At 38.8% G+C, this 24,469-nt stretch overlaps 1 protein-coding gene across 2 annotated transcripts in view; it reads left to right on the top strand.

The window, feature by feature from the left end:
* kremen1 (kringle containing transmembrane protein 1) overlaps positions 1-24,469 on the top strand; it is a 75,728-nt gene that overhangs the window by 18,005 nt on the left and 33,254 nt on the right. For both annotated transcript variants that reach the window (XM_008417855.3, XM_008417853.3), the window contains exon 2: positions 15,442-15,604. In XM_008417855.3, the coding sequence (XP_008416077.1) occupies positions 15,442-15,604 (163 nt within the window). The remainder of the gene's footprint in view (positions 1-15,441; positions 15,605-24,469) is intronic.

The following is a 24,469-nucleotide window of genomic DNA, read 5'->3' as shown; positions in this document are numbered from 1 at the left end:
CCGTCAATGCAAACAAGAAGTAAAAGTTGCTGAAACCTCTGGATTTGATACGCATTAGAACCGCTTTTTGTTGATGTCCACCACCCCAGTGCAAACTCCCATATTCAGTGTACCGTCAGTGATTCACGGAGCATAAATGACTTCCCGTGTTTTAGTTATGCTTAAACACAACATGCAGGCTTAAGCCTCAGCTGGGTGATCAGCTTAGACCCAATTTCCAGTAAGCAAAGGAGAGCGGTTAATGAGAAAAGGATTTAAAGCTGTGACTGAGGTTTCGAATTGTAAGTTTGGTTTACCGCTTGACTTTGGTGCATCGCTTTACCCACTTTGATGTTAACCTTTACCTTTTCAACTCCACCTTCATAAAGTAACCTGTGTAACCCAGAGTTTAACCATCCCAAATGGGAGGAAACTACATTTATACCTGCTAAATTTAAAACATCCTTTCTTTACTTTGCCTTTTCTTTAACATGTGTGAGCATTTGAATTGTTTTAAAGGATTTGATCTCCACTCTCCTTAAAATCAGATCTACTAGTCGGGTATGTGTGTACATAACGCTGATGTAAGTCCACCGCAATCCAGAGATGGTTTACAGGAAGCTGTCAGATCTCGTCAAAATTGCTTTAAAGAACATTTGCAACTTTTCATGAAGTGAACTCTTCTTATAACAGATGAGTCATTAGGAAAACAGCTCAAACTTGATTTTATTTATTCTAAGTATTTGTATAGAAATATAAGAGGTCTACAATTTTGAACATATGTAAGATATCAGATAGATAAGACTCAAAGACACATTATTCTTATTTATTAGATGAAAAAGAAGTTATAATTTTACTGTTTTGCTATAAAGTTGTTAGTCGTTAAATCCTTGAATCGTTTCACATTCTTAACACAAACTTTAATGTATTTTATAAGAATTTTATTTGAAAGACCAACTTAAAGTAGCTTATAATTGTGAAGTTGAAGTGAAATGTTTTATAAATTGTTTACATTCTGGTTCGTACTTTGTAGAACTAACTTTGCACATCCAGGCTAACTTCTGCACAGTCTTGTTCTCGGAATGGCATGCTTTAAATGTGAGATATTTAGAACATGCATTTAAATGTCTCTGCTGCAGCACAGCTAATTCAACTGGCTTTACTGTCTCAGCTTGTTACCGAGTTCTGCAGAGATCTTAGTTCAAACCGTTTGTTTGATTTATGTGTGCAACGTATCAAACATGCAGGACACCTGCGCTTGAGTGTTGGCTTTGGACAGCACTGATTTAGGGAGTCTGTGAACAGGAATTTTCAAGTTTTCCCACAGATTTTTATTGGGGATTTAGATCTGGGCTTTAACTGGACCTTTCTAACACATGAACAGCCCATTGTAGCTCAAACTGCATGTTTAGTGTTGTCTTGCTGGAAGGTAGAAATCTCTGCTGACTGGCATTTCAGCCCCTGCTGGAGAAAAGCATTCCCTCAGCATGATGCAGCCATTACCAGGCTTCATGGTGTGTATGGCGTTTTCCTGGTGATTCTTGGCTGCTGCTTTGATTGATATAACTAACTGTAACTGTGCTATACGTCTTTTTTGTTTCAGTACATTCTTTTCATATCTTCAGTTATATAAAAACATGAAAATAAATAATTTTTCTTCCATTTGGCTGTTCTATCTACTACCTAACATCCCAATAAAATACAACAAAATATGAAAAAATTCAAAGTGGTATGTTTATCTTTCAATGCTGACAGATGACAGCCGGCAGCTAGAACCATTGTGCTCTAATGGCACTCATTAAATATTTATTAGTCATTATAATAAGTTGCTGTTAATGGTAAAAAAGTACAAAAGAAACTACCTCTGTATCCTCTTTGAAAATTTCTCAGAGTCTTAAACAGAGTAGAGTTTCTCATTCTCCTTTGCTGCTACTGATTTACTCGTTTTCCAAATTAAATTTTGGTGTAATGTTTGTCTGCTGGCATGATAAATCTCCACAACAGGAAATGACTGATTAAACCAGTATGCAGCAAAATATAAAAAAGCAGCAAATGAGTCAAAGCTGGTTAGTTCTTACAAAAAGATGAAAACAAGATGAAGAACAAGGCACAATGAAATGATAGCGCAGTTTACTGGGATAATGGTCATTATTTTCAAAGAGCAGAGGGGAAAAGAAAAAAAAAGATCATATCCTTAAAATGTTTGGTGCTGCTTTGAAGAGGCTGCTGGTTCTCTTATCGAATGTCACGCTTTTGCTATGGTTCACTATAGGGAAAGATAAGCTATCTGTTTTAATAACTGTGTCTGTTAAAGTAAACAGCAGAGTTAACTGTGCTTTGATTGTGCCGCAGTGTGGGACTTTTAGATTGTTTTCATTTCATTTTAGCATTAACAGGCTCAGTCACATCCATTCTGCTGCTCAGAACCTGAACTCCTTATTTACCTCATCTTTCCTGGACCCTGTAATCACACAGGCACACCGAGAGCCGCATGGCTGGTGGCTGGGAGGTGAGGTGGGGTCTGCGTGGTTCCACACACAACTCCCCCTGCAAGAGGACTCACAGAACTACACCTCAAACTACAGCATGTATAATTTACATTCCCCAGATGCCGGTGAACCTGAACACAAACAGGATGATAAAAAACAGGTGTGTTTGGTGGCGAACCCTTCCCTTGATCATTAGGTGTTCTGTTCGGCGCAGCTCCAGGCTCAACGTGAGGGGCAGCAGGGCAAAAATTATATGAACACCACTATGTCTGAATGCATGGTTATGTGAATAATAAAACACATATAAAATACTGTATAACACCAGATTGTCCAGTAGACTTCGTTTGATTGAAGAGCAAAATTGCACATATATTAAATTTCCAGCTGGTGCGGTTTGCTTTCACTCTACACTGTTGAACGAACTAAACCCTTCGAAAAACCTGTTTCCCTCCTTGCCTGTGGTGGCGCTGCACCAGAAACTACTGAAGGAAACGACATGAAAACCTCAGAAGAAAACAGCGCAACTTCCTTCTTTACGAAATGCAAACAAAATGGAGGAGCGTGAGAGTTTAGGAGTTGTAGGATTTTTTTTCAGTACAGTCTTTGGTAAAAGACAACGTATCATTTTTCCTGCTAGTGTTGGAAACGTGTCTTTCATTTGGTTGTATTTACCCAGAATTCCTTGCACTATTGTTCCCATGTTTTGCACACTGTGTTTGTAAATGAATCATGATTGCATGTAACTTTAACCAGTTAAACTTACACTGCACACTGGGCTCATCAGCCATTCCAAATGAATCAGATAAATATTTTTATCTCCTCCACTTATTTACAGTTGTCACCTCTTAAATCCATTTATTCTCCAGTACAACTGATTAAATAAAAAATGCAATGCGACTGGTGTAATTTCAAGCAAATCACATTGTTCTCCACGCACAGCTTCAGTAATTTGTTGTTATTAACTGTGAAACAATTCGTATTAAATGTGGAATCTGTAAATGATCAATCTAAAACCGGATGTTAGTGGTATAAATTCTGCTTAATGCCTCATACGGTTTTGGTCCGGCTCTGGGCGGAATTTTTTGAAATTACAGAGCGAACCATACCGGATGCACTGTTCACATGATGGAGCCACAAATTGATTATTGCTTTTACGAAACCAGCGTTTGTGAAGCAAGTGGTGAGGAAACTGACAGACTTGTGAGCTCTCACACTCACACACCCTCAGAGGGGCCATATCAGTGCAACGATGAGTGGTGAGAATGGCATCGCGGCGGTGGCGGCATCGGCCTTACCAGCAGGGAAACAAAGGAAGCCAGTGTTGCATGTGTGTGTGTGACCTTCCTTCCCTCCACATCGGATCCGTCTTAAAATACTGCGGCTTGTGCGCTGGTGAAAATTGCTCCCTTTCCTTCTTACTGTGGGCACGTTTGTAGGCAACTATGGGAGTTTAAAGGGGGAAAAAGAAGGAATGAGCTAGAATGATGTGGGTAGGAGTGAATATTAACGCGTGTTTTGTCACTGTTTGTGTTTATCTAAGAATCTGACATCGTAAGCTAACGGGGCGATCATCTTACCGTCCACCTACAGGCAACCCTGCAACAACACACAAGTATTTTTGGTCTGGTTTCTATTGTAAATATGTTAATACTCTTGAAATGAGGCAAAACTAAGTAACAAGTACATTTTCAGCAAGACATTGAAGTCAATAATTCCTCAGTATTGATGAAAAAGAACTAGTTTTCCCATGTTACAAGCGAATCGGGTTCTTTTTCATCAAAATTATGGAATTATTAACTAAAAACAAGCCCCTTTATCTTACTTGTAAGTTAGTTTTCAAGTGTATTAAGATATCTACTCTAGAAACTAGACCAAAAATACTTAGTAAGATTATGTGCTTTTGCAGCAAAATAAAAGAAAGAAGAGTGACCTTGAAACGCCCTCGTAGGAAAGCCATTCGGAGGAATGGGCCATCATGACTTGTATCACAATTCGTAGCTCGTGTGGTTATGAAAGGATGCCTACAATGAGGAACCCATATGTGTATGTGTTATTTCCCCTGCAGAAGACATGCATTAGCAGGACATGGTTTTGCTCTCCCAGGCATTGCTTCACTTGCTTGTTTGCTGTGGAAGGGCCCCAACGCGCAGCTGCGCCACAGAGCTCCTCTGGAATGAGATCTGTCCCTTGAAGCTCAGACCCCTGGCGTTGGGGTCTGTGTTGTTGATAATTTTACAAGTCTGGGCTTCGTTACCCCCGTCGATAATATACGGGGAAATGTGAAATAAAGTGTTCACTTCAGCGGAGCTGTGTACAAGAGGGAGAAAATTGAAGCCTGGGTTAACAATCTGCGGTGTCATAAAACCCGTCTTTGTCCCACCCTGACTCCCTCTGTGTTTCCCTTCTCTCCGTTTTCTTCTTTCTTCCATCTCGCTCCATTTCCCGCCTCTTTCCATCATTCTGTCTTTCACAATCCGCACTGTTCTCTAACTGGCTGTTGGGTTTATGATGGATGGATCCCAGATGCTCAAATCAGGGCACCTTGAAAACTTCTGAGCTGAAAGGCTTCAAGTCATCTCAGTGATTTTTTTCTTTTTCTTTTTGCCTCATCTGGGGATGCGAAGCTTAACCGTTTCATAACTATGAAGGAGGGAAGCAGTCGTGGCTATGGATGCCTGCCAGAAAGTTTTTAAAGAGGATGCTGATAATCTAAACCAAAAGGGATGACTGAGTTTTTTGTTTTTCTGTTAGTCATTACATACATATAGAAGGCAAGGAATAAGTTTGCTTTTAAATAAAGGCACTATAAAGCTGATACAGATATCTCAGGTTTAGAATTGGCCGATACAAATCGGCCAATTCTAACAGCTGAGTTGTCTGAAAACATTTATTTTTTTAAAACATGAACATCAATGTACTGAATTACACATTTATGTGATAACTCTGCACCAATACACCAATGGCTTGTCAAACATTGGTAACGACTTTAATTTGTTAAGCCAGTGTAATTAGCAGTACAACAGCCAATGTAAAATAAATAATAAAGAGATTAAACAACAGGTGGCCCACCTGGGTCAAACACGTAAAAACTGCAACAAATTTTCTTTAAAAGTGAAATTAGAAAACCTAAATATAATGTAAAACACATAATAAAGCAGGGTTTCGCTCAGACCACAAAATATAGAATTAGACTGAATAGATCTGCCTTTTTGGATCGGGCACATTGTCACTGATAGCTGATTTGGATTGTTTTCAATATCGGGACAATACAGATGTTAATATCGGATCGTTGCATCTCTAGTAAAGTAAAGTAGATGGATTGGTAGTGATAGTGGTAGATTGATACTGGTTGGTTATATAAAGTTTCTTTGTATAGCACATTTCAGCAACAAGACAGTTCAAAGTTCTTTATTCCATATTTGGAATTGATCAATGTTTTAGGCATTAATAGTCAGGTGGGTTTATACCTTAATTTAAAAAAATTCAGCCTTTCGTCTTTGAAGTTTTCTTGAAGTTTGTTCCAGTTTTTATGAGCAATACAAAAACTTTACCTAAGCATGGATAAATAAATTAATCACCTAAAATATACTCACCTTTCATATATAGATCTATTTAATAAACAAGACAGTTCAGAAACAGTTATTTATTATGTTTTGGCACTCTTCACTCTCCGTTGTCTTTGTCCATACAGGCTGCATGATGGAAATTTTTTTATTTTTTTTAACTGTCTTTTTCAGACTTCAGTATATCTTGATGCTAATAACAAACCTGTGCATAAATTACATTATTTTTGCCCCTGTGAATAACAGAAGCCAGACGAACCCAATTTGTTTATTGTTCATACTCTAGAAGATATTTTTACAGCTCAGAGGCACATCTGTCACATTGGCAGATTTTTCACTGAGCAAAAAGCTTCATTCTACTGAAATACTTGTAATTCCTTCCCTTGCTTCATTCTAATTTATTGCGTGACATCAGCTCTGCATATTGCATTGTCTGCTCAGCAGAAACGACCAGCCTTACTCCTTACAGTCCCAGCGTTTCTGAGGCTGCACAGGTCTTTGTTTGCTCTGAGTGTCGGAGCTGGTTTAGAGCAGGTTCAGTGGCATGCGTTACAGGAGATTTATCTTTCTGTTTATTCAACCTTTTGCTCTTTGTCATCTGGATGTGTGCGCACGGGGAACAAAGAAACCCTTTTTGCATTTCCATTTTTATTGAATCTCTTCACAAAGAAGCAGGAACAGCACCACAAAGTCACAAGATAGAAAAAGTGCTGAAGCTTTGAAGTTTGGAAGCATGACCTCTTTTTTTTTTTTTGCTTGTGCTGTGTGTTACTCAACGAGATGCCACAAATAGATAAAGCGACACGTCACCTCATCCACCCTCATGTCAGGTTGGTCAGCGGGTGCCTAGTGTCAACATTCTGCCAGCAGCTTTTTCTCTGAAGCATGTCAGCAAGTCTTCTGATGCCCTTTATGTCCTTTGTCAGAACCTGCAATCCATCAGTTACTGAATTACTGCCAAGGAAAACCTTAAATCGTCCCTCCTCGTTACAGAGCCTGCACCTAACCTCACTCTGTGTTTCGTCTGATACCATTTTGGCGACTCCAGGAAATCCTGTTTTATTTATTTTATAAAAATCATTTAAGATCCAACTGTGGGGGAAGTGAAAATCCTAAAAACAAAAAAGTTTTACACTCTATTTTTGTTAAGCGCAGCTTCAAACAGAGGGGACTTCGGCTGTGGTTTCAACCCACCATCGGCTCCAGCAGATTAAGCTCTTTCCATTACCGAGCTAAATAATAGGGGCCGTGCAAAAACGAGATGGGGCCGCGTTTTATAGGTGCTACCCTGCAACTCTGGCAAGGAGCAGTGTGGGTCTGTGGCCGCTGTGGCGGTGAACTCACAGGGTGGTGCAGCAGAGGGTTTTCTGCAGGAAGAATTGCGGTGATGAAGGCTATTTTGGGGGCCTCAGTGAAGTCTCGGTTTATTTTGGGCGACAACAAATGCGACAAAAGAGGAAAATGAAAAGAACTTTGATATTTCATCACCTGGATTTCAGGAACTGAAGAACCTCCGACTCTTTTTGTCTTTGCACTTTCATTGACCTTCTTGCAGAGGATGCTTTTAAAAGAATGCTGGACGGATAGGGGGTAGATGGGAGAATGTGGGGGCCATTAACTGCAGAATTCCTCCCTCCTCTCTCTGAAGCAACATCCACACTGCAAAAACACAAAATCCTACCAAGTTGGTTTTTACAGCAAATATCTTAATACTCTTGAAATAAGGAAAAAAAATACAAATAATATTTCAGCAAGATGCAGGTACTGTGTGTTAAAGCCGCAGTATGTAACTTTTGTAAATAATATGTTTTAAAATATTTGTTAAAATTGACACCATGTCCTCACAGATTGTAATGAGACAGATAATCTGTGAAAATATCCTCGACCTCTTCGCTGAGCTATTATTGTCATCTGAAGAAATGCAGTGGTCCCAACCAAAAACAACCATCAGAGCTAGAAGGAGGGCCTTAATGCTGTCACTCAAACTCATGCATGTGCTGCTAAATATGCTAATAGCGGTGAAACAACTCGCTGTCATTTATCTGCCATCATCGGTGGCTATGCTAACTAGCCTTAGCATTCACAATATGATCTACTGTAGTAGAAGACAGGAGGCGGGGCTTAGATGTGGCTAAGACCCGCCTCCTGGCTCTGATTGGTTGTTTCTAGTTAGCACTAGGAGAAGGCAGAGAAGCTTTTTTTTCCACCAATCATCTGTCTCATAACATACGGTCACGACATAGCGGCAGTTTCAATAAATACATAAAAAAAAAGAAATTTAATAAAAGTTATACTTAATTTAATATTAATATAAAGTACTAGTTCCAGTGGTAGATTATTTCACTTATAACAAGACATTTTTCCAGTTTTGTAAGTGAAATAATCTGTACGTTTTCATCGATATTAAGGAATTACTGACTCAAAGCAAGCTCCTACAGCTTCCTAAAAAGGTAAGTTAGGTTTTTTCTTATTTTAAGAATACTAAGATAATTGCTCTTGAAACTAGCCTAATTTGGTAAGAGATTGTGTTTTTGCAGTGCAACATCATTAAATTATGCCCCGCTGAACATGCAAATATCTGTGAAACGTGGATAATAAATGTTAAGCTGTACGCTGCCATCCTCTGAGGTCTGATGTGGTTTTGGTGTGGAAACGGATACTGCTTGAGGGGAAAGGGGAACCAGACTTGTGCTGCAGCCAGCTGTGCCCTCCTCCATCACACACACACACACACACACACACACACACACACACACACACACACACACACACACACACACACACACACACACACACACACCTCTTTGCTCTTAAAGGAACTCTGTAACCTGCTCGCATCTGGCCTGGTTTGGCCTGGCCCTGGCCTCTGTTCTTACTTCGCTGACATTAATGAGCACCACGACAGTAATAGCTACCAGCGCACCGCGGAGAGGAAGCAGATTATTGTGTACGAGTAATCTGCTTCTCTTGTCAACTGTGTTTGTATGCTTTGGAAGGTTTGCAAAAACCCCGTGAGTGCAGCTCTGGTTTTTTTTTTTTACTGTCGCTACGTGTTCAAATATGTTTTTGTCCGAGCTTACGCTCATTTTGTGTAATTTTATTAGAGTGGAAATATCGCTCGTGCACAAAGCCTGTTTTGCTGTCCCTAAAGCCCAAAGCATATAATAAAGATGGAAGGGAGCTGTTTATGTCAGCCCTCTGTTAGAGAGGAAGCAGTTGTCTGTAATTATCGCTGCTTTTCATTCCTCGTAGCTAACACAACAGATAGCGCTCTGGCACTTATCTGACCTGACAACGTGTTTAACAGAAACAATTTGTTTGTTAACTTGTTTATTTCCTGAGATCACATGAACTGAAGCCAAGCCCCCATTCTCTTTCCATCTCACCCCGTTTTTTTTTTTTTTGGAGAATCATTTTGAAGTTGCAATATGGAAGTCATTAGCCGCAAATCCCAGCAAATATAATAACAGGGCGATTAGCTGTCTTCTAGCGATCCTCTGCATGTTTTTCTTGTTTTTCTCATTGCTGGGGCGGTGCTGGAGTTTCTGAGCGCTGGGCTCGGTCGAGGGCGAGTCCTCTTCTTTCCCTTCCTAGATTTCTTTTTCTATTTCTAGATTTGCGCGTATTTTATTGGAGGATTTTATTCCCCCGATTCTCTCCCCCATGTGTTTCATGCGGTCGAGGTTCTGTTTCCCATCTCGGCCTGCGAGGAAACCACAAGAAAGCCAAGACCCATGTGACGAGAGCCCAAAAGTTGCTTGGTGACAAGGGAGAGGGGAGTGATGGGGGCGCAGGGCATGTTCTCAGGGGAGTTGAGCGTAAAGTGGTCACGATCCAATCGGCGGATGATCTCTTCGTTTCTCCGGGTCGTGGATAAACAGCTCTGCTCAAAGGTAAAGCGGAGTGTTTCTCTTTAGCTTGATAGATGTGTGGCTATCCACAGGGATTTTAAATAGTCTATTCATCTTTACGATGACCTCACTTATCTCTCGGTTCTTCTGGAGCTGCCACTTCCCATTCCCACCACAAGCAACCACACATATTTTTTAACGGTGGCAAAAACTCTGCAATATTCGCCGTCTAATCCGGGAAGCCCGGCTTGGCCGCAAACCGGCTGAGGGATTGCCAGCTGCAACCGCTTCCAGACGGGCCATCCTCCTTCCTGAAACTCAGGAGGAAAGTTTCCTGAAGTAGGAGAAAGGAAGGGAGACATTAAAAGTGTCAATCATCTTCTTCTTATGGATTCATCGCATCGAGCAGCTGAGCTCAGTACCTGCTCTCTTTGAAGAGAAGGTATTTGAAGTACATGAGCTCATTTAGGAAGCAACCGGCCGCCCTTTCCTTGTGGCATCGTCTTTAACTCGGGAAGTCATGATTGCTTTCAGGGAGTAGTTACTCATTATTGTGCTTGTGCCGGTGCCAGCCTCTTAGTGGGAGTGTTTCCCCGTCTTTTCGCTCTGCTGTCCTGGCTGCCAGGATCCAGAACAAAATGTAAATATAGTATGAGATCCTCGTACGCTGTGCCTTGCAAAAGGTTTTATGCCCTTCGAGCTGTTATCCATTTTACAACCACAAACTTCACGACATTTCATGTTGATATTTTGTGACAGACCAACAGCGTAGTACATACTTGTGAATTGGAGAGAAAATTATGTATTTTTACGTTTTTTTAATATATATATAAAATATAAGAATGACAAAATTTCCATGCAACAATTTCCTTTAGAAGTTACCTAATTAGTAGGTATGGTCCAGTGGCACTCTTAATATCAATTCAGATCTGTGAAGACCTAACAGGAGCTTCATGAAGACCAACGAATGCATTGCACAAGAAAATATGGTGGAGGTTAAAGAGGAATTAGATAAAAGAAAGTGCCAATAAGATTGTAAAAGACTTGAATCTGGGACAAAGGTTCACCTTTCAATACAGGAATGAACCTGAACATACAGAAAAAGCAACTATGAAACGATTTAGTGTAGGACTGGAATGATTGTGAATAATCATTTATTGAGTGGAATATTAAATTTTTTATCCGATTAATTTCAGAATAATCGATAGAATAATTATTTGTTAGTTGCGGCCACAGGATAGCTCAAAGCATCTTCATGTTTTAAACCGACCTAATCAAAGTCCAGAGCTAACATCCATTTGAGAATTGAAAATCAATGTTCCTTGACCTCTCCGTTCAATTTGACTGAGCTATTTTGCGAAGAACAAAAAGCAGAAATGTCCACCTTTAGCTGTGACAAGATGGTAGAGACCAAAAGGTTACAGATATAATTGAATCCCTTTGAAGACAATGGGTCCTTTCCCTTCCAATTATGCAGAAATTTTGTTGGTCTATTATAAAAGTCCAATAAAATCCACAGTATTTTGTGTTTGTAACATGACAAAAAGGGAAAAAGTTCACAAGCTGTGTATCTTCTGACAGTGTTGTGTTATTTTACAGCATACAATGAACCGTAGTTTCAGTTACCATCACAGCTGAACTGATCATATTACAGCTGTTACATATCATCGTATCACAACATGGTGTTATCTTCAAAATCTTCAATATGGACGTGTTCAGTTCCATCTGCTTACAGGTGCGTCTATTCAGATGTGAGAAGTGTCCATTATTATTATGGCTTGTATGTCCTCTGGGCGTGGGCCTGACTATAACCACCATCCCTCTTATATGTCCCTTATGTCCGCGTTGGAGGGCGTGACTTCAGTTGCTTCTTCGTTAAGTTGTTTTTGTAGCTTTATGGAGTCATGTTCTCCGCCAGCCAATCTCAGGTGGATTTATGATCTGATAGAGGATATCCTTGCATGTCAAGACAACATTAATTTGCGCACAGAGAGATGGGAGACACTTACCAACAATAGAGAGGCATCATAATTGCAGAAACTCGACACCCCAGAGCTCCTCCACTCCAGCCGAGCCCCTGTCAGGCAGACGATGGATGGCTGACGAGCTCGGCGGAGCAACACGGCCAAAGCAACCTTAATTAAAAGCAACTCTGGCTGTCGCACTGAGAATAGTCGGGGCTCCTGACTCGCAGTGATGTGAAGTGTTAGAAGTACTTTGGCGGTTCATGCAAGAAGCTGGAATGCATGTTTGAGTGCAAGCTAGCCACTGTTAATAACACACAGCATTTATTTAGCTTAAAAAGTGAAGTCACACCTTTGATTGTGTCTTTGAGGTGACGCAAAGCAACTGCTTAATGAAGTCATGTTTCACTCAACACAGATCTATGAAAGTATGTGGCTTTTATTTTCTTTAATTTACTTGTAGTTCTGGTTGTGGATAAAGTCTTTGTTTTGCTTTCTCAGCAGTTACCTGGCTTGTCTTCATTTTTCATTACCTGTTCCGTCTTCCTTCTGTTTTAATGTTGCGTGTTTCCATTATTTACACTTGGACTCACCTGTCGGTTGTCAGTCATCCGAATAATTATTACAGCACCTGTCCTTCCCTGACTCTGTGCCAAAAATGTCATTGGCAGTTTCTTTTTTTTTCCATGGAGGTCCCGACTGTCACACAGAGACTTATCTGTGATGGTGTCTGGCCCCGTACATGCTTTCTTATCTTGTTTCGGATCACCACACACACACATGCACACACCGACACACACGCACACAAAACTAGTTTCTAATAATGTTTTCTAACCAGTTGTCATGTTTAGAGAGTAATTATTTTTTTCACATTGCGCCTAAACGTTTGGATAGTTTCTTTTTTACTATAACAAGTACATTTATTTTTGTAAATTGCATTTTCTTCTTATGAATTGTTTCTGGTATTGGGATTTGTTTGATGATTTGTAACTTTTAAGCGTAATAAGTGAGTAAAAACAAAAAGTGAATACTTTATTGTGCTGTATGTTTGTGATACTGATCATCAGGTTTTTGTTTCTCTTTTAGTTTGTTCTTGGCTGTGATAAGTTAGTTCAGTCTCTATCAGACTGCACATTGAAAACAAAAATATCTTGGATTAAAGTACATTTTTTCCTGTACTACACCTTAAAGAAGCAAAACAAAGCGGGAACATCAGAATGAACCCGGGAACAGAAAGTCTCTGAACTGTGCAGGGTTCCCCAAAGAAAAATGTTTGTTTCTGCACTGAAAGGCTGGGATGAGGAAGCTTGAGAGGAGATAAATGCTGAAGTAGAACAGACGATAAAACACAAGAGAGGAAGTTCTGAAACCTTGAAAGAGAATGATAGAGAACGATGGATCACAGCTGGCTCACCAAGGGGACTAATGACTGTCATATTGCAATGCATTAGCTCATACTTGGTCCAAACAGCTTGACTTGATAAAAAGAGGCCGGTTATTGGCTAACCACATACATAGCAACAAGACCCTTGGAGACAAGCCAGACAAGCAAGTATCCTTCTTTCATTCTTAATGTTTGATTGACAGACACTGAGGGTAATTGGTGTTATAATAGAACCATGAACAGCATGCTTCTTTGATTCCATCAGTAATAGCAAGCACATTCAGACAGTTGTCTGAATACATTTTACTCTGTATTTTCAGCAACTTTTGTTTACAACTGTGACAAAGTCTTTACTTGTTGGCACGATCAGTGATCTACATTCATGGAAATTATTAGAGAAATTCAACTTCCTCCTCTTTTCAACCATCTGGATATTTTTGTTGTTCTATATTCTTAATACTAAAGTATTGATATATGTGAATATATTATTTGCATGCCACATTTTAGGGACACCTGTTCAACTGTTTGTCAGCATAAAGAGCAATTCATGCATGTAGTCTTTTTCTCAGCCTGCTGAAATTCAAGTCGACCACCAGAAAGAGAAAGAAATCAGATTTTAGTGATAGCAGGATTGTTGGTCCCCAATGGTCTGCTCTGATTGTTTCAGAAATTGCTGAAACAATCATGTCTGGTTTATAGAGAAAAGTCAGAAAAAGCAAAACTATCCAGGGATCTGCAGGGGATTGGAAAAATAAAATGCCTTCTTGATGTCAGAGAAAAGGCAAAAGGTCCAATACTTGCAATGTGTGTCTAATAAAATGACATGTGAGCTCATACACCAAAAAACAACACAGCCTTTTTTATATATATATAATTCAGAATGAATAACATTTACTTAAAAAGAAGATATAATCCAAATGTATTTTTTATAGCACCATGCTTTAAATATAATTTTCTTAACATTTGTTGGCTAAATAACGTGTCACAATTCATTCAGTCATGTTTTTTCTTCCTGTTTGCAGACAATAACACCAAGATCTTTTCAGTAAACATTCTCTTTTCCTGTGGATTATTGGAAAATGCAGGACAAAATATCCCAAAATCTTGAATTTTAAATATTGTAACTTATGTGCCAACATTTATACATGATCTTATTATTTGAATTGACATTTGATGAGGAAATCACTTCAAATCTTACATTTTTTACTGACTAACCTAATACTATCCCCACATAGATGAAAGATGACTTTACATTTTTACTTTGCCAAATAATTCCTGATTATTAATTATTTGTGTATGGTTTTCCTCTTTAAAATAAAAAATTTAAAAACATGTCTTGCCTCAGATGTGAGGAACGTATCATTTTTTGTGATTTGTAATGATTATTTACTCTAGGGAACAAATATTTAACTGAATCACCTCCCAGAATATTAGTGTAAACTTTGAGCCATAACTTAATTTCAAAACTCTCATTTCTCTTGAGAAATATTATGATATATTGAAAACTTTCTGATATTTTCTCCCTGTAAACTACTAAACCTCACTGTCTACCTGACCGTCTTGTTGTCGTTGGTTTCTTAGGTGTTAGATGCCTCTGTCATTCGTACCAATTATCAGCGCCTGCACCCTGAGTAATCATAACCGTTTCAATGTTTTCTGTTTTAATGTCATCAAAAGAGGAATGTGGTTTTCCTTTTACCAGTTTTAAGTGTTGTAAGAGGAACCCTGTGGGCTCGCAGCGCGGTGATAGCTCATCAACTCCCCATCAGGCTTTGTTTATTTGAATTCCTGTTTTTCAGGGAAGAGAAGCCTTCCACCAATCATTGTTTTTCTTTGGAAATCCACATATGGTTGTTATATGCTTCTAAATTCAAGCCATACTTGCGCTTGCTGTATAGTTTTGGCTTTCGCCCCATCTCACTCTATGTTGGTATTAATTGAAACAGGGCTTTTATTGGTTTTGCTCTCATATTTTTGGCTGGAGTTTAAACGTAGTGGGTCTGTGCACTAAGACCGTTTACAATCATTCCAGACACATTAAAATGTTTTAAAAGTACAAATGTTATCGTACAGAATGCAGATATTCCCAGTAAAGACATTCTTTTAAATCTTGAAAGATGTGTGATCTCTTATGCCAGACATGTGATTTTGATATTATTTTATTTGTCCCTATTTTTCTCCTTTCATTTCTAATTTTCTCTTCTCTTTTAGAGTGTTACACTGCCAACGGACAGGACTACAGGGGCTTCCAAAACCAAACCAGCCTGCATGGAGGGAAACCCTGCCTGTTCTGGAATGAGACCTTCCAGCACCCTTACAACACCCTCAAGTATCCCAATGGAGAAGGAGGTCTGGGCAGCCACAACTACTGCAGGTTAGTGTATCATAAAAATTAAGTTTCACTCATGAATCCAAAAAAATAAAATAAAATAAAAATGAGCTGCTAACAACCTGTTAGCATCTAGTTCTTCTAATCTTCATGATGGAGCCTTTGCAATCCAACCAGCTGCTAACCAGGACCAGATTTATTAAAAAAAGGGAAAGGTAACTTTAAGGTTTGGCCTTTTCTGGAACTAGAATAGATTAAAATAGAAAGAACTAGCAAAAAATATTGTTTCTAAGTGAAGAAACTGAGGTGTGTATATTGGAAATGAGAGCAGACTTTACTGATAAAACAATCACACATTTTACAACATTAATCAGATCAAGGAGTGCATCTGTGAAGACCAGTGTTTGTGTTTGGTGATTCCTTGATGCAGAGTTGTGCAAACATTTTAGGAAGCCTCCAGAAGTTAAACATTTACTCAGGAAATGAACCACAGATTTGAAGAAGTCTGAAAACATTAAAAACATATTTTGGCGATGCGAGTATGCTTTTTTTTTATTCTTTCAAATCTCATTAATCACTTTATAACCCGCTTTAGATTCATGTCGTGGCTCCATCAGAGGAATGTCTGACACGGTTAGTTAAGATTAAAATTTAAGGCTGATGCCAGCAGTTGGCAAAGGGAACAAAACACCCCAAAATTGGAAACAGGAAGGAAAGGAGTAGATTTCCTGCCTTCAAAGGTAACAAAACGTTTTCTGTTGCACCATAAAATGCCGACGTATTAGCTCAAACATTTAACTTCTCCCTCTCAAAAGTTGTCATTTTATGTTGAAGAGACAACAGTGAGGCTGTTCTGATCGAAGCTGTGTTTTACAGAAAGACCCATTTAGCTGCTGCTTCTTATTTTTTGGCTTGAACAAACATCCTCTTTGTGTGCTTCTTCTGCACATCTTTTATCTTTATTCAAACTTTTTTCTCTTCCCTTCTGCATTTCCTCCTTTATCTTTTTATTTCATCATCTCCCTGTTTTTTTTTCTTTTGTTCAAGATAGTTGTGAATTATTTCAAACAATCTGCCCTCCAAGACGTCCAGATTCTCTGATTGTTGGCTTACCAAGTGCTTGACTTTCTGAATAATTTAGAGCCTGTTTTTTATTTATTTTTTTTAATCATTTTTCAAAGTATTTTTTCTTCCCAGAGGGCCTGTGCAGATATTCTGCTTCTGAATATTTTAAAGACAGCGTTTAGCCCTGCTGTAACAAACGTGCAAACACCGAGTGGAGTCCGTGTAAGCAAATCTCTGTCGCCGTAATGTGAATGGTCTGCAGTGGCTGTGGTGTCCAGAAAGTCATTTCAGTTCATCAGTCACACTTCCAACAGCAGCTGTCAGCACTACAAGCGTAAATGTCAAAGTTGTGCGTTTTCCTGGGCGGGGAGCGTTTTGTGAGCAAAATAACGGAGACGTCCAGAACGGTGGCCTGGTCCTGATTGCCAGGCTCGTGGAAACAGAATAAACCTTCCAGAACAGTTCTGGCTGTAGACGTATAATGCGGCCGTGCTTTGAAATGGAGTAAGGCAAATTTGTTTTCACTTGGACAGGATGGGATTGTGGAAGATTTATGAGTTGGATTTAGACGGAGTATGGAGGTAAGCATTCCCTGCACATTAGGAGCTCGTTATGTCCAGAAAGTACATTTTCATTGTTTGGATTTGGCTGCTGTCTTGGCCTCTCGTACAGTCGGCAGCTTTGGCAGCTTACCCACAGCTCACATTTTTGCCCACCCCACCCCAGAATCAATGACTTCTCTTTCCACGGGGCTGAAGCTGGAGCTAGTCTCACACTTTTCCTGCACAACCAAAGCGGACACTTCATTGTAAGTAAATGAGGGTTGGCATGTGCGGCATGTCTGCACAAGGTCAAGTGTTTGTCCATTCCTGCACCCACGTACATGAGCTGCTTGATAAAAAGAGTTCACCAGAAGATGTGTTGTATTCGATTTGCTTGATCAGAGAAAGCTTGCCCATGAGGTGAACTTCTGCAGTCATGTCTCGTACCTCGTCATCCAATTTGGATTGCAAATGGCCTGATTTGCATGAGGCGCAGACTGCAATTCAAATCAATTCATATTTCTTTAAAACCCCTGCAACCTTCAAAGTCTTTCACATCTTTACACCTGATTTGTGTCTCTTCCTGACCTGAGGTTCAGGTTGATCTTGAGCTCCACAATGGAAGGGAATCCAAAACCAATAGGAGACAGGTAGCAGAGGGAACCACGATGGAGGAGTAGTTTTAGCTTCCCTTGTTCGAAGGCCAGTTGAAAATGAAAAGATGAAAGCTTAGATAACGTGTAGCTTAGTTCAGGGACAATTTGTAAAGATGCAACAGTTGTAGTGTTGAATCTCTTGACTAGCCAACAGAACTTTTAGTCAATTCTGGATATTTTCAAGTTGCTCTTGTTCATGAAAAATATTATATCCCCTATGGATTTAGTTAAAACATATTTAGATCGCTTCGAAATGTGAAACACATGAACACTGCAAAAACTGAATTATTCCTGTCTAATTTATGGTGCAAATATCTTAGCACACTTGAAATAAAACAAGAGTACTAAGTGGAACAAGTACTAGATTCACTGGCAGATTATTTCACTTGTAACACTTTAAAAGTGTCTTGTTACGAGTGAAATAATCTATCAATACAACTAGGACTTTATTTATTATGGAATTGTTGATTTAAGACAAGCTCCTTTATCTTGCTAAAAAGTTACTTGTAAGTTAGTTTTATCTTATTTTATGTGATATTTACACTAGAAACTAGACTCAAATACTTTGTGCGATTTTGTGTTTTTGCAGCGTAAATTTAAAAACCAGAGCTCACAGCTTGTAATTGATGTTCTCTTCATATTTCTGGAAAAAAGCAATCCAAATCATCCTGACTCTGCATAAAAACTAATTACACTCTCAAATTAAAACTCCCATTAAGCATTTGTGATAACAGACCATGAGAGTTTTCATCACTTTGGAGGATTTCTTTCCTCTCTGATGTTTGAGTTTTCACCTGGCTAGACTCTGGTTAACCAGGAAAATCATCAAATTTTAAACAATCAGCACCCTCTGCATATTTAATCATTATCAGTCTCAACTTTAACACATAGCTCTGATATCAGAGGCTGGAAATCTCCACAAAAATGGAGTCATTAAATTCTAATAGTAAATGGCAAAAAGGTACTCCAATAAAAACAGGGAAAACTGGTGTTGCATTATTTCCCTTTAAAGACACGAATGGAAACAGAGAGGAAGAAGTTAAAAGTTCTCATATAAATATATATATATATTCACTAATAATTAATATAGTTGAAGGAAGCTCTCATTTTAAATCATGAGAATGATGAAGTACTGTTTCTTTATTCTAAAAGCACGTCTTTGACCTTTTTGTCACATTTCCTAAAAGTATCCCACAAATCAAAGTTCTGATTTATGTTCCCTTTAACATTCAGCCCAATCTCGTGTCCCTGCAGCCTGATATTGGACTCTCCTCCCGGTGCATTAGTTGGAGCGTGTGAAGCGCATGATGGTTCAGTAAGAGGCTGAATAGCTTTGTCTGCCATTTGACCGCTATTTATATGCAGGTGTGTGTTCTGCAGAATTTATGAGTGCTCACCGTGGCTTCTAATGCTTTTCCCTTACATGGATTAGATAATGGAAATGCCAGAGTGAATAGTGTTCCCCAAGTTGATTGTAAGTGAGTCTCCATGATGCGGGGCTCATGCCTGAGGTCAGGCTGCTGCAAACGTGATGTTCACTGATTTTATGACCGTATTTGTGAAACGAGTACTTTTTGAAATTAACTGTCAAGGAGCTACTTTTTATTAAACTCAGATTTCTGGGTTAAAAATATTTTCTTACTGTTCTGATGTAATATTCTAATCTTAAATGTGTTTTCATTAGCTGTGAAGAGATCAGAACATCATTATAATTAACAGAAGAAAAGCATCAGACTCTGTGTAATAAATCTATGTAATGTGTTCACTTAGTGAATTGACTTACTGGAATAAATTAACGTTTCAATAACATTCAATATTGAATATGGCTGCCTTTATGTATTGCTTTCTGTTATGATTTGACAATATCACCTCTGTACAATGTGCTGTAGGGTTACCATGGCGACAAAATCACATTTAAAGTGTTTCTCTAAATTATAAAACTACACATAAAATCCCACGCTTTATGCATCTGCCCTTGATTGTCATCACACGCATATGATTAAGTGAATAATGCTCCAGCATCATTGAAGTGGTTTCATAATAGCATAGCTAAATTTCATGCTATGCTCTTCAGATGAAGGTTGACTCACCTCGGATTGCCGAATGCTTGGAATGACTCCAGCTACAGAACAGTCCAATCTATTTTATCATTAATTTGGCTAACAATTGTTTGACCACTTGAGGGAATTCATAAACATTGCATAGAGCATTAAACATAAAAAAAAAATAAAAAATACACACATAACAGCATTGCTTTAACTACATATATACAGTACATTATATGTTTTAGATTCAGCAGTAAAATTGACACATAAATTTGACAGAAGCTTAAGCAATGTTTTTAATCTGAAAAAAACATTATCTTTAATATTTGACTCTCTTTATTTTGACTGAAGTGAGCAAAATTAATGACATAAATGATCATGACTAAATTAAATTATGCATTAAGCTACAAAACGTGTGTTAAGATAAAACCATGCAACGCTTAGGAAAGTCAGAGTTATACTAGGGTTATTAATAACACAAACTTTAGACATAGGAATCAATTTGAAACAAAATTTTGAGTTGTATTATTTGTGTACACAATGAGTTTTTGTGATTCCAGTCAACAAATCATTTCATTTCAGTTTATCTACATTATAAAATTTAGTATTATAGTTATATCAGGCTGCTTTTTGGAAAGTATGACAAAATAAATGAACCTTAGATTAAATCACATCCATCCATTTTCTTGTACCCTTGTCCCTCAGTGGGGTCAGGAGGGTTGCTGGTGCCCATCTCCAGCTAACGTTCTGGGCGAGAGGCGGGGTCACCCTGGACAGGTCGTCAGTCTGTCGCAGGGCAACACAGAGACACACAGGACAAACAACCATGCACACACACACTCACACCTAGGGACAATTTAGAGAGGCCAATTAACCTGACAGTCATGTTTTTGGACTGTGGGAGGAAACCGGAGTACCCAGAGAAAACCCACGCATGCACAGGGAGAACATGCAAACTCCATGCAGAAAGACCGGGGCCGGGAATCGAACCCAGAACCTTCTTGCTTCAAGGCAACAGCTCTACCAACTGCGCCACTGTGCAGCCCAGATTAAATCACATTGAACCAAAATTTAAAAAATAAGGTAAAGTGAGATACAGCATCAAATCAACTTCTGTTTATTTCAAATTAAGCCAATTTATTTGGTCCCAATTTAATCTTAATTATAGTCCTGCATGTTAAAGTTGCTTTGTTGCTGCCTTTGCTGCGTATATTTTGAAATTAATTAAATAAAGGATACGCTGACCAAGGAAGTCCAAAGGTAGACCTTTTATTTTTATGTTTTTTCTTGAAACTAGCAAGAATATTGCATCTTCAGCAGGGCAGCAAAGCGATTCCAGAAGTACAAAGGAAAATGAAAGATGGATAACTGGCCAACAATCAGTCCTTACCTAAATCCCTGTGGACAACTTTGCAAAGAGCTGCAGTCAGCTATTATGAAATTGACTCGGCTCCAGCACACAATAATAAAACAGTTACAGAAACTATCAGCAGACAAATAAGAAAAGGCTAAAATAATTTCAGTGTTCAGAGATCAAATATTTTCATATTTCATATTCATCAACAATGAATATTAAGCAAACATATACAATGCATATTTTATTGTTTAAATTACTTTGACTTTCTTTGCATTTTGAACCAAACCCCTGCTCTTATCAGCTCACTTCCTATAAAATAGCTGCTTTCTGTAGTTAGAACACAAGATGGCCGCCACAGAGGACACACCCACCAGGTAGCAAACATTTCAGCAGTACACCTGCATACAACAATGAAGCCCACGCTCTGGAACTAATGTAGAAACGGTAGAGAAGAACTTCTTGGCATATGAGGAGCCATACGCCATGACTGGCTTGTTGCTAACAGGACAGCAAAGAGACAGAGAAACACAGAAGCACCATACGAGGCGAGGAGAACCGTATTTTCCAAATTAAAAGTTGCTCCTGAGTATAAATCACATTCAGTTAAAAGATATGTGGTGAAGAGGAAAAAACATTTGTCTAACGTGAAGGATCTTGGTCCATGTTGATAGTGTGATTTGGTGACACATGTTCACATGCTTTTCAACAAACTTAAGGAGATGAACGACTTTGACTTGGACGTCAGAAATGGCTGCGCTCCACCGGTGAACTGCACAGCAGAGTGGATCAGAGCGGAGATGCATGCAGTGTAATCTGGAGAAATAATCTGGAGGTGGTTTCAATTTCTGAAGCAGTAACAGCAAGCAGGCATGCCTGCAAAGTCATTCGTATTCAACTACCAAGGCGTGGCGACGTTACTTCACCTTTCACTGTATTTCCTACTGTAAAGAGAACCAAGCAGAGTCAACAAGTAGAGTTTGTCAATGACTAGGTCTGGGTAACAAACACAAAAGCTCTGGACTGTGAGTACAGTTGGATATTTCCAGAGAGTTGCTGGTTCTAATTACCCTGAGCATCTGTCTGTGTATGCTGTCTTAATCCATCACAGACCAGTCATATTTGCTTTTTCTGTAGTATTTTTGTAATATGATCTGATGTTTGATTAGTCAGGGACAGTAACTCGTAGCATTCTAACATGACTTTGAGTTTAGCACGTCGTCGTGGTGCAGAAATTCGCCAGCAGGCGGCAGGAAGCCCTCCCCAGCTATACGTTTCCTCCACGTTCACAGCAACAGAGAGCAGTTTGCATGCTACATCATCCAAGTCAATTAAAGAGTCTTCTCTCATGCAGTAAATTACCAGACTCTGATCTGCTTTTGACCTCAAATCCCTACCCAGACAAGCCTCTCATCACTACTTTGCAATCAGCATTTCTCCTCCCACCAATCCTGCAAAATGAGGGAGGTAGAGCTTTCATCTCCCTTTTCCATGTCTGCTAGTAAAACTAAACAAAAGTCAACCTAGAATCTCACTAAATGTTTGTTTTGTGAACATTTTATTGCATGTTATGACCGGTCTTTCCACAAATAGCATGATGTTAAAGATTTTTCTGGATTTTTATATCTAACTTCACGGCGCCAGGCGTTTTTTAAAACTGATCATAAATTTTTGAGTGAAGGAAAACATGTGAACAGCGGCCAGCTAAGAACAGCTGTTTTTCCGGCTGTGCTCTGATGGACACCGCTCCTGCTTTCAAGTGTGCGGCTTGGGAGAGCCTATGAGGCACTGTGGGTATAATTGGCTGTGTACCGAAATGTGTGGCTCACTCTGAGCAAAATGACTCAATCATCGTAATTGTGCCAATTAAGAGTCCAAACATATTCAGTGCTCTTCCTCCAGGTATGGGAGTGTTTCAACAAGTTCTGCTGATCAGAGCCAAAGCAGCCCTTAACTGACATACAGCAAAGGGAATGTTACTCCCCCAAAATCCCTCACACAGGGACAAACACACACAGTTGGAATAACATTTGTCAGTTTCTTCCAGGATAACATCTTTTCTCTTTGCTGCAGGGGAAAATGGAAAAATATCCATCAATCTAAGTCTGCTTTTATCTCCTAATCAGACATTGTTGGCATTTTAACTTTTCTTAGGCCCCGTGCAAACAAACACACAAATAATGCACAATGTGGCAGAGGCACAAAGCTTTTAGCAGAGGCTAAATGTTTGAAAATATGAGCTTGCACGTGCTTTCTTATTCTAAAATTGGACATTAAAAGTAGATCTGCTCTGAAAATGGCTTTCCCAAGCGAACCAGGTCAAGTTTTCCCACATTCAAATAAGTTGTGGATACATTTAATGAAAACTCCAAACACATTTACATGTATTCATGTAAACGACAGCCAGAGCTGTCTTTAAAAGGGAAACTGTTGGTGTGATGCAAATTGTTTTGGGAAAAAAAGGACGTGAATAAACGTGGTAATACTGCAGCAAAGGGGGAAAAGTAACACCATTTGTTGCAACCCCCTCCCAAAAAAAACAAAAACAAACAAAAAACCATCAGTGAACTGATCCTGTCTTTTAGGGGGACGTCTGATGTTTTTGATTACATTTCTTTGTATTCTTGTAAATAATCTAATAAGGTTTTAAAATAATTTTGTCATCTTATGTGCAGAATTTGTTAAAGGGACTACAAATAAATTACTTTTGAACATCTGAACATATCTTATTGTGAGATAAGATAATACAAGCTAAAACTTTATTAGCCCCAAGTGGGAATTTTAAGAATTGTATAATACTGTTGCACTGAGTGGGACTGGAAACTGTGCTTTACAGCATCAGTCAAGGGGAAAATTTGGTAAGAAATATGGATCATAAAGCCCCGCCTGGCTCACTTTTTAATATTACAATATAAATATCATATTCTTCTGAATTTGTGAATGAATTTTCTAAAATCTCAAAATCTCATCTGTCACTGTTAGTAATTAATTTAAAGAAAGAAAAATAAAAAAACAAGAGAACATGTTTTTTTTACCCATTGATTGACTTACATAAAACAAAAACATATTCCTCTGATGGAAAGCAATAAGATTTCTGAATCCCAACCCCAGGGAAATAGCAAAATTGAAAGCAGAAATCAAACGAAAAAACTAACAAAAACAGTTTGATTGGGGTTCAGTGACAAAGGAATGCAAATGGATACATTGTTTTCGTGGTTAAAAAGGCATTTATGAGACTTCAATAAAAA

The sequence above is a fragment of the Poecilia reticulata genome, chromosome 9, assembly GCF_904066995.2.
Source record: "Poecilia reticulata chromosome 9, P_reticulata-male-v2, whole genome shotgun sequence".
Classification (NCBI taxonomy): domain Eukaryota; kingdom Metazoa; phylum Chordata; class Actinopteri; order Cyprinodontiformes; family Poeciliidae; genus Poecilia; species Poecilia reticulata.
This window is presented reverse-complemented; position numbering and strand designations above follow the sequence as displayed.